At 44.3% G+C, this 15,351-nt stretch overlaps 2 protein-coding genes across 2 annotated transcripts; one reads left to right on the top strand and one right to left on the bottom strand.

The window, feature by feature from the left end:
- The first annotated feature begins 6,568 nt into the window (after nucleotides 1-6,568).
- On the top strand, nucleotides 6,569-8,423 carry LOC107640158 (uncharacterized). The gene is made up of 5 exons (XM_016343709.1): nucleotides 6,569-7,108; nucleotides 7,639-7,806; nucleotides 7,874-8,019; nucleotides 8,116-8,239; nucleotides 8,364-8,423. Exons 1-5 carry the CDS (start codon nucleotides 6,569-6,571, stop codon nucleotides 8,421-8,423), a joined length of 1,038 nt encoding a protein of 345 aa, XP_016199195.1.
- Nucleotides 8,424-13,878: 5,455 nt separating this feature from the next.
- Nucleotides 13,879-14,370, bottom strand: LOC107640157 (uncharacterized). The gene has a single exon (XM_016343707.1). The coding sequence runs from the start codon at nucleotides 14,368-14,370 to the stop codon at nucleotides 13,879-13,881; it is 492 nt and encodes a 163-aa protein (XP_016199193.1).
- Nucleotides 14,371-15,351: the final 981 nt, after the last annotated feature.

Genomic DNA, 15,351 nt, shown 5'->3' with positions numbered 1-15,351 from the left:
AAAAACACCTTATGTAAAATATACTAAATAAAGGAAGTTTTTCTCCAGAAAGGTACATCTTCATCCCAGTCTTTTAGTTATGAATTATTTAGAAAGTTTAGAATTAACGGAAGAATCTGATTATTATAGATTAACTGCTTTATTAGATAATGAAAAACAGGCTGTTCTAAAAACAGAATTAAATCTCAAATCAAATGAAAATTTTAATAAACAAAATCTCTTAAAAGAAGTCTTTAATAGAAAAAATATAATATACTATGAAAAAATTCAACTTGAAGCCCCTATAAAGATAAAATCTGCCAATGGAGAACTTGAAATAGCTTTGATAAATGATGAAGAATTGAGTAAACAGATTGAGAAAATTAAGGATCAACAAAAAAGATCTAAAATTGGATAAATTCATATTAGTACTATACAAGTCTTAATCAAATCTACATATATGAAAGGAATTAATTCACCAATAAGTTTAGCAATCTGTGACAAAAGAATTACTGATGACCCAATAGATCAAATAATTGGAATTGTTCATGGAAATTTGGCAAACGTAAATGTTAAATTCAATGCCCATCTTAGATATGCTATACCTTTATCAACAGAAAATCTTGGAAGATCTATAATTTTGGCTTATAAATTTCACAGAAAGAATCTAATGGAACAAGATGATGAACCATTTTCAATTACATATGCAATAAATTATGCTCTAACAAATAGCCATCATAGTATAATATTTAAAAACAGAGAAAGAATTTATGTCGATGAATTATTTCAGAAAATTGTAAAAACAGAAATACCAAAATATAAAGCTATTGAAAACCCAGTTCTATTATTAAAAGAACCATCAGGAAAATTGGTTTCATCAAATTTTCAAATAAGAGAATCTAAAATTAATAGCCATTTAGTTTATCTAAGTTAAAAATTAAAGAAGAAAATTCTGAAATAAAAGAATTAACAAAAAAGGTCGAAAAATTAAATGAAACCCTAAATACTAAATTATGACAATAAATAAAGAAGAAATATATATATAAATTATCAAGACAAGAAACAAGAGCTCTTTGAAAGAGAAAATCGTTTGAATTATTTATAGTTTTCTGAAATAAATCAAAGTGCATTTGAAGCTCTAAAAATAATCTATGACAAGTTGAAAAGAGAAGTTGAAGAGCTAGAAAAATTAATAGAATCTCTAGAAAATAGTGATGAATCGATGATAGAGTTTGCAGAAATTCTAAAATAAATAATGAAGCATAAAAAGATTGAAAAATCAGAAAATAAAATAAAAAAGAAAAGGGCAAAAAAATTAAAAAGTAAAATAGAGGAGTATAAAAGGGAATTAAATAATCTTCAGATCGAAATTGATGATCTTATAATAAAAAGGATAGAAATAAGAATAAATATAAACAAGCTGGAATTAAACTTAAAAAATTTATAAATGCTTGGAAAATCATATTATGATTTAAAAGAATTAAAGCTGTTGAAGGAAAAAAATAGAGAATGAAGTTGAAAAATTAGAAAGATATTTAGAAACAAGAGAAAGTGTAGAAATAAAAGAAGTTTTTGAGGATTTGAGAAATTATATTAAAGAAAAAGACAAACAAATAAAAGATTTTATATACAATAATCCATGCAAAAAAGAATATTATAATTATGATAGAAATTAAGCCAGAGTTAAAAAACTATAAATATGAAATCAGAATTATAAATATACATCAAGGATTTGTAATAAATGATCATATAACAAATACAAGAGAAATAGTGGAAATGGTCAATACTTTAGATTATGAAGTTGCAAATTATTTTTATCAAAATCCCTTAAACAAAGCACCACCAAGTGAATCTATACAAATTATAAACTTATTCGAAGCAAAATATGAAGAGTTAGTAGAAATTTCGAAAAAGAAATTAAAAGAAAATTCGAAATTGAAAAATTGGTATTAGAGCCAAGTTAACGATTAAGGGTAACACTTTCTCTTTAAAGCAACACTTTTAGTGACACGCTTTTAAATCAATAACAACCACAAAATGAAAAACGTCTTTACAAAAAGTTGAAATTGACAACTTTATCAGAGTGGCCACCTAAAAATTTAACACTTTTATTTATATAAAAATTAAATTTATTTAATAATATATAAATATTAAATTATAATTTTAAAATATTTAAATTATTAAATATTATATTTTTTTATAATTTACAAATAGAATCGAATACTCACAAATTAAAAGCGGATAAAATTAAATTAAACATAAAAAAACAAAAGACGAGAGAGAGAGGTGAGAGAGAGGGGGTGGGAAACACTGAGAGGGGTAGGTATAGAAGTCAGATCAAGGATCCTAGAGTTTGGAACCATGAAGAGTTTTGTCGACTGGAGAATGAATTGTTCTTGATTTTTTTAGATAATCTCCCGGAAGACATTTCGAAGAGAGAACTGTTTCACCTTTTCCGGTGGACTGGGCGCATAAATGATATATATCTATCACGGAAGCAAAAGGGTGATGGAATATACATTTTTGCGTTTATACGTTATACTACAAAGGGAGGGGCGTTGAAAGCTATAACAGAAATGAACCGTATGAGATTGAGAGGCAAGGTCGTGTTTGTTGGTGAAGCAAAATACAGAAGAGCGTTGGATGCTAAGGAATCGCGAAGGGTACAGGTAGGGGGTGATATGCGAAATGGAATTGTTCTCCAGCCAATTCGCGAACGTCAAAATGCACTATTACCCCCTGCTAGTGGCTCCAAAGATACGAGAAGTGATAAAGAGATCCAAGATCCTCTTGGGAATGGGTGGACGAAAAAGCTGGAAGTGGCCGCGGCGAAAGAAAACTTGGACTGGCTGCAGAAAAGCCTGATAGGCGGAACGATGAAGGCTATTGACTTTGAGTCCTTGAAGGCTATGGTGGCGACGAACTTCCCGCAAGTAGTCCAAGTACGCGAAATGGGAGCATATAAAGCTTTGTTGACTTTTGATAGCCTGTTGAATGCTGAAGAGACGTACACGTTCAAAATGAATAGCCTACTTCAGATCTTCCATAATGTTTGGAGGTGGGACGAATCGGAGAGAAGTGAATCACGAAGAGTATGGCTAGAGTGTTCTGGAGTTCCGTTGCATGTTTGGTCGGTTGACACGTTCAAGATGATAGGAGGCCAATGGAGAGAGGTGGTTGGGTGCGATGAGGCGACGGAATCATGTTCCTCCTTTAGTGTGGGACGTGTACTAATTGATACTTGTGGTATGATGTGATTAATGCGTGGATCCACATCACATTAGGAACCAGCGGATTTGACGTTCTGGTAAAAGAGGTGGGACAGGAAGTATATAGTCTGCAATGTAACTCGAGAGACAAGAAGCAGGAAGTGATTGGTAGCATTCTCAGAAATAACGAAGCAGCTCCGGTCTCTGATGGTGCAGCTACAAGGTTGTCAAACTTATCAGAGTTGGTAGATTCTGGAGATCAAGCAGTGATAGTGGCTATGGAGGTCAGAAGGACGGGGGTTGAAGATGAGGGTAGATTGGTAAATTCTGAATCAATTTTGAATGAATGGAGTTATGACAATTTAAAACCCAATCAAACTAAATTATTAACCTATCAACCTATTAATGGTGCTACTGAACACCTGGCTGAACTTGGGGGGTCTGAGGAGAGTTTTGTAGCGGACTCAGAGGTTACCATCCCGTGGAATTATAATGTTGGACTTAATGGGCTTGGAAGGGGAATAAAAATAAGTCATGGCATGAATGGCAACAATTGGGCCAACAATAGATATCACCTAAACAAGTGGGTAATGGCCCAAGGGGATCCAACATCATTACCGAATGGGAAGGAGGGTGCAGGGTTGGGTCAAGGAACCATGGGGCGGGCTGGTAGGGATCCGGGTCCAAGTCCCGGGTCTAGCACCGATCCAGCAGCGCAAGGAATGGCTCGTGGGTTAGGGGAACACGCCAGAAACCTTGAAGACGAGGGCGCTATACCCTCTGACGACGTTGTCGTGCGAGATAGCTTGGACCACGCGGGGGGGCTTGCAATGGTGGAGTGGGGCTGTGACGGTGGTGCGCGCGAGGGTCTGAGCGGTAGAGGAGAGCTGAGGGGGCTGCTGGTCTAGGTTGAAGCCGCCCCTAGGCTGACCGGTGGTACGCGGGAGCTGATGCTTGCTGATGGTGAGATGATGGCGGCCAGTGGGGCCAACATGGTGGCGGGAGGAATGAACCGATTGGAAATGGAGGCTATACCGGGTATGAGGAAAGAGCTACGTGAAGATAACAAGGGACCACTGGGAACTAGAGCGAAACAAAAATGTCAAGAGATCCGTGTAGCTAACAAGGGAAAGATGGTTGCAGGTGCAGGGACAGGTTCCAAAGGGGTCCCACTAGTGGAAGCTGCGAATGGTAGGCTTACACTAGAGGAGGTAGTTGCTAATGTTGAGGAAGCTAATAAAGGCCTGGTTCTCTATTCACTTGATGGTAACAACCTAATGGTTCAGAATGAGGGAGAGGGCTACGGAGACATTGAAGTCCATATTGAGGAAGAAGGACAGGGCAGTGTTGATGAGGATAACGGAAATGAGCGTGAAAGCTTGGAAGACCAAATGTTGGAAAATCAAAAAACTTGGGAGTTAGCAAAAGAATCAGGAGCCATGTTATGCAATGAAGAGGATGACATAATGGCTATCCTCCAAGAACAGAATGAAGAAATTGCTCGGAAAAGAAGCGAGGCAAAACAGAAGGCTAAAGCAAGGCGAAGCAGACCTAAATGCATAAGAAGGTGTGTAATATTAATTTAAAATGATTTTTAGTTCATGGAATGTTAGGGGACTAAAGGGGGATGGAAAGTTGAGAATGGTGAAAGATCTAAAGAACAAATATAGATTGCGTATGTTAGGACTGCTAGAAACCAAATTACAGATAGTGACGAAGTTTGATGTGTTGAAAATTTGGGGTAGAGGTTGTGCGGGATGGGAGTATGTAGGCTCCGAGGGTGCTTCTGGTGGGTTGTTGTTAATGTGGGATGAGGATTTTTTTAAAATGACAAATAGCTATAAAGGTGAGAGATGGCTGTGTGTTGAAGGTGTCCTGTCAGAAAATTCTATCAACTGTGCTTTCTTCTTGGTGTATGGTGCACATGTTAGAGATGAGAAACTAGTTGTGTAGGAGAAGTTATGTTATGTGGCTGGATTATGCCAGGGGCCATTCTGTTTTCTGGGAGATTTTAATGAAATTACACAGGTGGAGGAAAGGCGAGGCACTGATAGCTTGTCTTTGTCAGCTCAAGAGTTTAAGGATTGGATAAACGATATGGGGTTGGTGGACTTGCCGATTACTGATCGGAAGTTTACGTGGTTTCCAGGGAGTTCTTGTAGTCGCATCGACAGAGCCCTGGTTAACCTGGAATGGCTTGAGGCATTTTCAGAAACCCACTTGAGAGGAGGACCACGGGGTTTGTCTGATCATTGTCCTATTATAGTGGAAGATAAGAGAAGTATGGATGGTCCGAGGCCGTTCCGTAGCCTTGATTCGTGGTTTATTCATGAAGGGTTTCTAAGGATGGTAAAGGAGGAATAGAGAGGGTTGGGAGCTATACAATTCACCGATAAATTGAAGGCTCTGACGGGTCCTCTGGGGAGATGGCATAGAGACAACTTTGGTGACATGGACAAGAAAATCACAAAGTTTGAAGATGAAATTAAGAAAATTGATGACATGGTTGGCAATGGGACATATGATGGAACATTAGAAGCTAGAAGGAGGGCTTTAGTTACTTGCTGTGAAAAGTAGTATGTGAGGAAATAAGTGCACTGGAAGCAGATGTCGAGGTCTAGGCATGCGAGACACGTGGACAAGAACATGAGATATTTCCATAACTTAGCTTCAGCAAGACAGAGGAATAATAGAATTGATGCTCTGGTCATTAATGGAAGGCTGGTAAGAAATCAAGCTAGGATTAAAATTGCAATAAGGGAGTTCTACAAGGAGTTATATCATCAAGAGGAGTCTCCGATGGTGGGGTTCAGAGACGGATTAGTGGAAAGGATTAATGAGGAGGATGCTAAGGCTATAGAGATACTACCAACACTTGAGAAGATTAAAGAGGCAATGTGGGAATGTGAATTGTCCAAGGCTCCAGGGAGTGACGGTTACAACATGAACTTTATAAAGAAGTGCTGGGGCGAAATTGGATCCGAATTCACGACAGCTGTACTGGGCTTCTTCCAATCTTCAAGGTTGCCGGCAGATGCTAATGTAACTTGGGTGGCACTTGCCCCTAAGTTTACTGGTGCTAAGGAAATCAAAGATTTGTGTCCGATTAGCATGGTGGGGTGTGTTTATAAGGTTATCTCGAAGATGCTAGTGAGGAGAATGAGAGCTGTTATGCCTGGGTTAGTGGGTGAGACGCAGAGCGCTTTTGTCAAGGGTCGGAAGATTCATGATGGGGCACTGATTGCATGTGAAACGGTTCAGTGGATCAGAATGAGGAAGTTGAAAGCGGCAATAATAAAGTTAGACTTCCAGAAAGCATATGACAGAGTAAGGTGAAAATTCGTAGACCTAGTGTTGCTGAAGATGGGATTTAGACAGAGATGGAGGACGTGGGTTATGGAGTGTGTGATACGTGCTCAATGTCAGTATTGATAAACGGCTCACCTTCGAAGCCGTTCAAGATGGAAAGGGGCCTGCGACAAGGTGATCCTTTATCTCCGTTCCTCTTTGTACTTGTTGTGGATGTCTTACATAGAATGCTTGAAGAAATAGTTAGAAACGGTCGATTATCACCTCTGTTGGTTGGAAGAGATCATATTCAGTTGTCGCACCTACAGTTCGCTGATGATACCATTTTGTTCTGCCCTCCTGAAGATGAGACCATCAAGAACTATAAGAGGTTGCTTCGGTGTTTTGAGTTGATGTCAGGATTAAGTATTAATTTTGAGAAGTCCAGTTTAATTCCTATTAATTGCGATGAGGAGTGGGTACGACGTATGTGTAATGTGTTAGGCTGCAAGCAAGATTCCCTTCCAGTTAGATATCTGGGCATCTCATTAGGTGCGAACCTAAGATTGGTCAAGACATGGAAGCCAGTAATAGATAAAGTGGAGGAGAAGCTCAGCCTTTGGAAAGCCAAGGTGCTCAATAAAGCCGGTAAGTTGGTGCTTATTAAATCTGTGTTAAATAGCCTGCCGGTTTATTATTTGAGCCTATATAAGATGCCAAAGGTTGTTGCAGAGAAATTGATTTCTTTACAAAGAAGATTTTTATGGAGTAAGGAGGATGGGAGATATGGTATGGCCTTGGTGAAGTGGGAAGTGGTGTAGGCTCCTAAAAGGTTAGGAGGATTGGGAGTGGGAGATGCTGTAGTTCGCAATACAGCTCTTCTGTTTAAGTGGTGGTGGCAGTTCTCTAAGAAAGAGTGTCCTTTGTGGAAGAAGGTGGTTTGCTCGTGTAATAACTTGAATCCAAATGAGTTACTATCCTTTCAAAGACTACCTGATCGGGGGGGTCCGTGGAAGGAGATTTGTCAACTTCAGTTCAAAAATTAAGAAGTTAGGCAAAAGATGATTACTGGGTTGGCTATGGAGGTGGGTGATGGGAGACGTACTCGATTCTGGGAGGATGTTTGGATTGCTGAAGGGTCTTTAAAAGATCGATTTCCCAGGCTCTTCTCGGTTTCAAACCAAAAAGGATTAGTGATTGGGGATTGTGGGTTTTGGAATGGGTTATCTTGGATATGGAACTTCCAATGGAGACGAGAACTGTTCCAATAGGAGTTGGATCTAGTGAACCAGCTTCACAACACTTTAAGAATAGTCAAACTTGCACTTGGGTGAGAGGATAGACTTGTGTGGAAATATGATAAGCAAGGTGTCTTTTCAACTAACTCATTTATGCAGGTGTTGCAGGTAGATATGGCTCCAGAGGATATATCAAGTTACAGCTTTACTATATCTATTTGGAAAGGGCTTGTACCTCCTAGAGTGGAGTTATTTGTTTGGTTTGGCTTGATTGGCAGGGTCAATACGAAGGAGCGATTGCGTCGGTTAGGGGCTATTAACCAAGAAGATTCTCTTTGTGTCTTATGTAAAAGAGGGGATGAGAATGATTACCACTTGTTTCTTGGCTGTAATTTTTCTAGGCAGGTTTGGTGTGCTTGGATATCTCATATTGGTTTGCAATGGGTATACCCGGGTACAATAAAGGAGCATTTTCAGAGTTGGACGGAGTTCTCAATTAACAGGGAGGAGCACAAGAGATTGATGGTATGCTTTTATGCCATTATGTGAAACATTTGGTTGGAATGGAACCGGAGAATTTTTCAGAATAAAGAAAAAGGAGCAGAGGAGATTATAAACTTGTCTGGCCAGAGTTACACTGAGTGGTTAGGTGCTAATCCCTTTTGTTGTTGATGGCAATGCCGAAGATGACAGAGGGTTTTATGGTTAGATCAGTTGGTTAGGATATTAATTTAGTTTTGTCTCGTTGTCTTCTGTCCTTGCTCCACTTCTTGTGTTGAGCTCCTTCTTTCAAAAAAAAAATTAAATTAAACATGTTATAAATTTATAAATAACATTATTCGGTGGGTCGGGTACCGGACGGTTCGGGTTGGTACTTCGATTGATGAGAGAGGGTCTCGCCTGGTTCCGGGTTACTGGGTTGGAGTAGCCGATGTTCCGAGATCTTCGTGTGGAGAAGGGGGGTATCACCTGCAAAGACACTCCGACGCTCTAGTCAGTCAAGTGTGCAGGCGAAATATGTGAGGATGGTATGTGACGTACCTTGGGGGAGGGGTAGGATCCTCTCCATATATACTGTGTCAGAAGCGGGTCCCACAAGGGCAGAACCCACCTTCCTCGAAGCTTCCTTACACAGCTGTAGTAGAGAGCTGTCCAGGACGCGTGTCCGGGTCGGTAATTGAACGCCTCACACCCGACCGTTCGGGTCGGGTGGTTCGTGGGTCGGGTCGGCCCATGTTATATGTGGGCCAGGCCGTAACAGTGCCCCCAACGCGCCAGCAATGATCGTGGGGGTTATTGGTGGCGTCTTATCTCTTCTTTCGTACGTTGTCGCCAAGTCGGCCGCCCGTGGAGAGGACGTGCCTCTTGCGCGCGTGTCTGTTTGTTGCTAGGGTAACCGTTCGTCGCCTCGTTCCTCGCGCAGAGCATTAAATGCTCATAATAGGTTATTTCAAAATCCCGTGCACAAAGACTATTTTGCCCTTGGCCTTTCGTGCTTCTTGAGCCTGGCAGTTTTAAACAGTTTTGCCTTTTGTTTTCTTCCTATTTCTTCACTCCTTCCATCTCCATCTTCTTCTCTTTCAAGTTTTCCAGAGCATCATTTGCATTCGCTCCTTTTCCTTCCCCTTCGAATCTTCGTAATTAATCCAGGTAAGCATTCATTTCCTCGTTCTCTGCTTCATGTTTATTTTACCTTCACTATCAGTTCTTCTGTATGCATGCTGTTTGTTTGATTTGTATGATAGATGGCCTTAGTGTTGAGTAGGTACGTTAGGGGGGCTACCATTCCAAGGTATTAGCTTTTAGGCTTTTATTTGGATTTTGCTTCAACCATGTTTGATTTTAGTTACTGAATAGGCTAAATGTAGTTTCTGGACTTTTTCTGGGCTCCCGACCTCGTAGACTAACCGAGTGGTACCCCACTGTAGGTATGCCTCGCATTGTCTCACGAGCTTCCACCTCCACCGCGGGTTACGACCCGTACGCTGGGTGACTTCCGACGTGAAAGAATCCCCGAACCAGATGGGCGAGGAGGAGCTTACCGAGTTCCGCCAAGCCGAGTACTTGTGCGGCGGAACTGACAAGGAGGCCAACTATGACGTTTTCGTTCCTGCCCTCGGCGAGCGGCTATACGAGCTCAACTTCCACTCCCCCTGGGTTCCCGATTGGATTTGGTTTTATAAGTCCATGTTCACCCAAGTGGGGGTCCGTATTCCTTTTTCTGCCTTTCAAATGGCGCTCCTTAACCGGATCTCTGTGGCCCCATCGCAACTGCATCTGAGCAGTTGGGCTTCCATCCGCTGTTTCGAGATGGTGTGTGAATACCTAGAGCTGCCGGTGTCCGTCGACATTTTTCTTTATTTTTTCAACCTCACGAATCCTTCTAAGGAAGGGAAAGCGAGGAAAGGGTTCATGTCCTTCTGATCTGCCCAGGGTCGAAGGATTTTTGGCTTGTTTGAAGACTCTTACCATGGGTATAAGGATAAATATTTTAAGGTGCGTCCAGTCAAAGGTCGCCATCCCTTCTGGTTGTCGTTAGAAGGGGAACGCCTCATCCCGACGTATTGGAGTTTCGGGATGGGCTCTAACACCTTTATTAAGGTGACTTACAAGGGGATGTCCGTTGTGGACAGAAAGATTGCCGACGTGTTGTTGGCCGTCTTTGGGAGAAACCATGTGAATCCCCATCTTCTTATGGGTGACCGGGAGGTCGCCAGAAATTATATTTGTGAGTAGCTATGACTTGTATTTCTTACATTGTTGTTGCTTTGATTGGTTATGCCGACTTCACGACTAACTTGTTTATTTATTTGTTGCACTGGAGATATCTGCCGAGGTGACAGGCCATGAGAATTTGTTCAGGACTTTTTTGGAGGAAAGCGACGGGGAGAAGGCTGACGGGAAGCCGGAGACCCCTACTGAGAATAAGGAGGATCAGGCGGTGCCCTCACCCCGTGATACCGAGATAGAGGACAAGAATTCTGATGGGGTGCACGTCTCTCCCGTTCATGAGGAGGGGGCCGACACTGGGCATTCGACCTTCGCTCAACAAGTCGAGGATGATGACTTGAAGATTATTCCCACCCCCAAGAGGCAGAGGTCATTCTCCAGCCCTGAAGGAGCCCTCACCGTGATGGAGAGGAACTTTGACGTCGGGACCTTCATAGACTCCCATTTGCTTCCCGGCACGGAGGAGCACTTCCATGGCTCCGACCTTGCGGGGCAGGCGAGGTGGATGTATCGTACTCTCCTCCGTGGTGCTGCTATAACTCGGAAGGCTGAGTTCAAGTTGTCGGGGATGCAGTCGCTGCGTAGGAAGCTCGAATCTGCTGCTAAGGCCAATAATGAATTCAAGACGCAAGTTGAAACGCTTCAGGAGCAACTGTCCCAGGCGGGGGAGAAGCTTAAAGCCGCCGAGGAGAAGGCCGCGTCTACCGAGAAAAAAATGAAGACCTCTGATGCTACCGTGTCCCGTCTAACCGAGCGGGAGATGACTTTGGAGAGCTAGCTTAATGCCGCGCAAGGTCGGGTGGTGGCTTTGGAGAAGGAGCGTGATGTGGCTGTCTCGTCGGCTAAGACCGCTCAAGCTGAGGCCGAAGAGCTTAAGAAAAAGCATAAGGAGACTGTGAAGCAGGTAAAGAGCGTGATCTTGATGACTGAGGAAGCTCTTAAAGCCCATGTGAACTTGGAAGTATTACCGTAGTCTTCTGGAAGAGGTTAGCAGTGCCAAAGCCAGCTTCTCTAGTTTTCTGTATCTCAGTTCTGCTCCTTGCAGTGCTCTACTCACGAAGTAAATTGGTTGTTGAACCTTTCCTTCTTCCCGTACCAAAACTGCCGCCAGTGCTTCCTCCGTTATGGCCAGGTACAGGTAGATCGGTTCTCCGACTTTGGCCTTCCCGAGCACGAGTGGTGTTGCGAGGATCTCTTTGAAATGCTTGAATGCTTCCTCACACGCCGGGGTCCATTCAAACACTATCCCTTTTTTCATAAGGTTGAAAAATGGCAACACCCTAGCAGCCGATGCTCCAAGGAAATGGGATAAGGCGGTGAGTCTACCTGACAGCCTCTGAACATCCTTAACACAGCCCGGACTCTTCATCTGGAGTATTGCTTGGCACTTTTCCGGGTTGGCTTCGACCCCCCTTTGGGTTATCATGAACCCTAGGAACTTTCCTGCTTCCATGGCAAAGGCGCATTTGAGTGGGTTGAGCCTCATGCCGTGTTGTCGGAGGGAGGCGAACACATTTTCCAGGTCGCTTATGAGGTCCTCAGGCCGGGTGGTCTTTGCGAGGATATCATCTACATACACCTCCACTGTTTTGCATATGAGGTCGCTAAATATCTTATTCATTAGTCTTTGGTACGTTGCCTCAGCATTCTTCAGGCCGAACGGCATTACCTTGTAGCAATATATCCTTCCCAGCGTTATGAACGCTATTTTTTCTTCGTCAGGCCGGTGCATCGGTATCTGATTATAGCCGGAGTAAGCGTCCATAAAGCTTAGGTACCGATATCCCGCCACTGCGTCGACGAGTGCATCGATGTTGGGCAGGGGGTAGCAGTCCTTGGGGCATGCTTTGTTGAGATCAGAGTAATCCACACACATCTTCCATTTCCCATTGTGTTTTTTCACTAGAACTACATTTGACAGCCATGTCGACTAGTCAAGTTCTCGAATAAATTCTGCTTCGAGGAGGCTAGCTGTTTGCTTGGCCACCTCCTCTGCTCGCTCTTGCGACATTTTCCTTCTCCTTTGAGCTACCGGTCTAGCCTCTGCCATCACGGCTAAGTGATGTGACATGAGTTGGGGGTCTATCCCCGGCATGTCGGCTGGCATCCATGCAAATAGGTCGCCGTTAGCCCTGATCATTTCCATTAGAGGTTCCTTTAGGTCGTGTGGGAGATTTCTGTTCACGTAGGTGAACTTCTCCTGAGTGTCCCCGACTCTGACCTCTCTAAGTTCCCTTTCGGCTTGGGTCTTGGCTTGTCGCTGACTCTGGCGTCTAAGTCGACAAGGAACACCCCCAATGCCTCTTTAGATTTCTTCCTTAAGGAGATACTGGCATTGTCGCAAGCGACTGCCATTTCCAAGTCTCCTTTTATGGATCCCACGGATCCGTCATCAGCGATGAACTTCATTATCAACATCTTTGTGCTGATCACTGCTCCGAGGTTGTTGATAGTCTTCCTCCCTAGGATGACGTTGTAGGTCGTGGAGTCTCGTAGAACCACAAACTCGGCCATTACCGACCTTCGCCCCTGTCCTGATCCTACAGATATTGGTAGGGAGATTATCCCATCTGGCTTGATGAAGTGGTCACCCAAACCTACCACACCGTGCTGGTGCGTCTTTAAATCGGCATCCCGTAGGCCCAAGGCGTCGAACACATTGCAAAACATGATATTCGAGTCAGCCCCGGTGTCCATGAGGATTCGCTTGATGAGGCCAGTTCCCACTCTGGCCATGATGACCATGGGAGGGTTTTTCGTGGCCTCATTGAACCATTGGTCCTCTGGACCGAATGAGATGGGTGGGAGCCTCTTGGAGCTTCGCGCAGAGGATGAGAAAACCACTAAGACCTTGGCGTCTTTCTTGTGTGCCGACCTCGACCTTGGAGGTGCGTCTCTTGCCGTTACCACGTTCACTATGGTAAGGCCGTGCTCGTTGTCCTCCGGCTCGTGACGTCGCTTCACTGCGCGGGTTTTGTCCTCTCCCTCGCGGTCACGATCTCGCCTCCTTGGCTCCCTGATGAGATGGGAGAATTCAGCCAGTTTTCCGTCCCAGATCGCTTGTTCAAGCGCGTCCTTCAGGTCGAAGCAATCATGTGTCTTGTGTCCATAGCCTTTGTGATAATCACAATAGAGGCTCTTGTTTTCCCCGGTCCGGTCCTTCAGAGGTCGAGGCTTCAACAAAATTCCCTTCTCTGCTATCTGTTGATAAACTTCAATGATGGGGGCGGTGAGGGGGTGTAATTGGTGAACTTTCTGACTCGAGGAAACGGCCTGGGTGTCTTGCTCGGACCGCCGTCTCTGGCGTGTTCCTTCTGTCTTTCTCCGCTACCGTACTGCCGGGTTTGATTGTAGGAGGGCTGCCGTTTGTTGGCAACCACGACCTAGCTGACTTCTTCATCGTTAATGTATTCCCTGGCTACACTTTGGATCTCCTACATTGTCCACACCGGCTTCGTGGTGAGATGCTTTCTGAAGTCCTCGTTTAGAAGTCCGTTCGTCAAGCACAAGCTAGCAAATGAATCCGTCATCCCGTCGATCTCCAAGCACTCGTCGTTGAACCGGTCTAGATATTTCCTGGTTGGCTCGCCGGACCTTTGAGTCACTCCGAGTAAATTGATCGGGTACTTTGCCTTTGTGATTCTGGTTGTAAATTGGGCTAGGAAAGCGCGGGTAATGTCCGAGAACCTAGCCACCGAGCCCTGCGGGAGGTTATTGAACCACCGTATTGCAGGTCCCGCCAGAGTGACCGGGAAGGCGCAGCATTTTACCTTGTCACCCACTCCTTCCAGGTTCATTCTGGCCTCGAAGGTCGTAAGATGTTCCTGTGGGTCTTGTGTTCTGTCGTACCTCATGTCCATCGGCTTGTCAAAGTGCTTTGGCAGCCGGACCTCGAGGATGGAACGATGGAATGAGGTTGCGCCCATTATCATGGGTCTCTGCGCTCTCCTTGGTCTTCCCTCGTCGTCTTCCCGTCATCCGTTTTCCTGATCGTGTCTCCTTTCTCGTCTGGTGTATATGATGGGGTGGCGGCATCTTCTAGGGCGTCCTTCCTCCCGGGCACTCTCGGGTTCAGATCGTGGACTCGGCGTCCGCCGGGAGTGAATTTTCAGAGGAGACCGGGAGTAGCTTGATTCGGGAGTTCGTCGATGATGTTCCTGATCTGCCAGCTGGCGCTCCAGGTTCTGTATCCTGTGACGCAGTTCCTGCATTATCCTGGCGTTGTTGTCGCATGTTCCCCCGAAGGGGCGTCTTTCTTGAGATCGTGAGGTTCATCGTGGAGGGGACCTCGTGCGCTCCTGGGAGGAAGCCGCGGAGGCTTCCCCTCTGCGCTCGGTCTCGCGGCATGTTCCTCCTGGGCCCAGTACAATGTCCATTTAGGCGTCCCCACAGACGGCGCCAATGTTCAGTGGGTCGGGTTCTGGACGGTTCGTGTTGGTACTTCGATTGATGAGAGGGGGTCTCGCCTGGTTCCGAGTTACTGGGTTGGAGTAGCTGGTGCATAAAATTGTAAATCACACTTTTCACAACTCGTACTACTAACCAGCAAGTGCACTGGGTCGTCCAAGTAATACCTTACGTGAGTAAGGGTCGAATCCCACGGAGATTGTTGGCTTGAAGCAATCTATGGTTATTTTGTAATTCTTAGTCAGGATATCAATTATAATTATCAGTTTCGATTGCGAAAAATAAAAGAGCATGAATTAAATACTTGTTATGCAGTAATGGAGAATATGTTGGAGTTTTGGAGATACTTTGTCTTCTGAATCTCTGCTTTCTCCCTGTCTTCTTCTTCATGCACGCAGGGTTCTTCCTATGGCAAGCTGTGTGTTGGTGGATCACCGTTGTCAATGGCTACCATCCGTCCTCTCAGTGAAAATGGTCCAGGTGCGCTGTCACCGCACGGC

The sequence above is a fragment of the Arachis ipaensis genome, chromosome B5, assembly GCF_059453495.1.
Source record: "Arachis ipaensis isolate K30076 ecotype BB chromosome B5, ASM5945349v1, whole genome shotgun sequence".
Taxonomy (NCBI): Eukaryota; Viridiplantae; Streptophyta; class Magnoliopsida; order Fabales; family Fabaceae; genus Arachis; species Arachis ipaensis.
Note: the sequence above shows the minus strand (reverse complement) of the source record. Positions and strands in the feature narration are given on the sequence as shown.

Coding starts and splice junctions, on each gene's coding strand:
- LOC107640158 (XM_016343709.1), top strand. CDS start 6,569: ATGGAGGACGTGGGTTATGGAGTGTGTGATACGTGCTCAATGTCAGTA. Junction 7,109..7,638: donor TCAGCCTTTGGAAAGCCAAG/GTGCTCAATAAA, acceptor TCGATTTCCCAG/GCTCTTCTCGGTTTCAAACC. Junction 8,020..8,115: donor ACGAAGGAGCGATTGCGTCG/GTTAGGGGCTAT, acceptor TAATTTTTCTAG/GCAGGTTTGGTGTGCTTGGA.
- LOC107640157 (XM_016343707.1), bottom strand. CDS start 14,370: ATGGGCGCAACCTCATTCCATCGTTCCATCCTCGAGGTCCGGCTGCCA.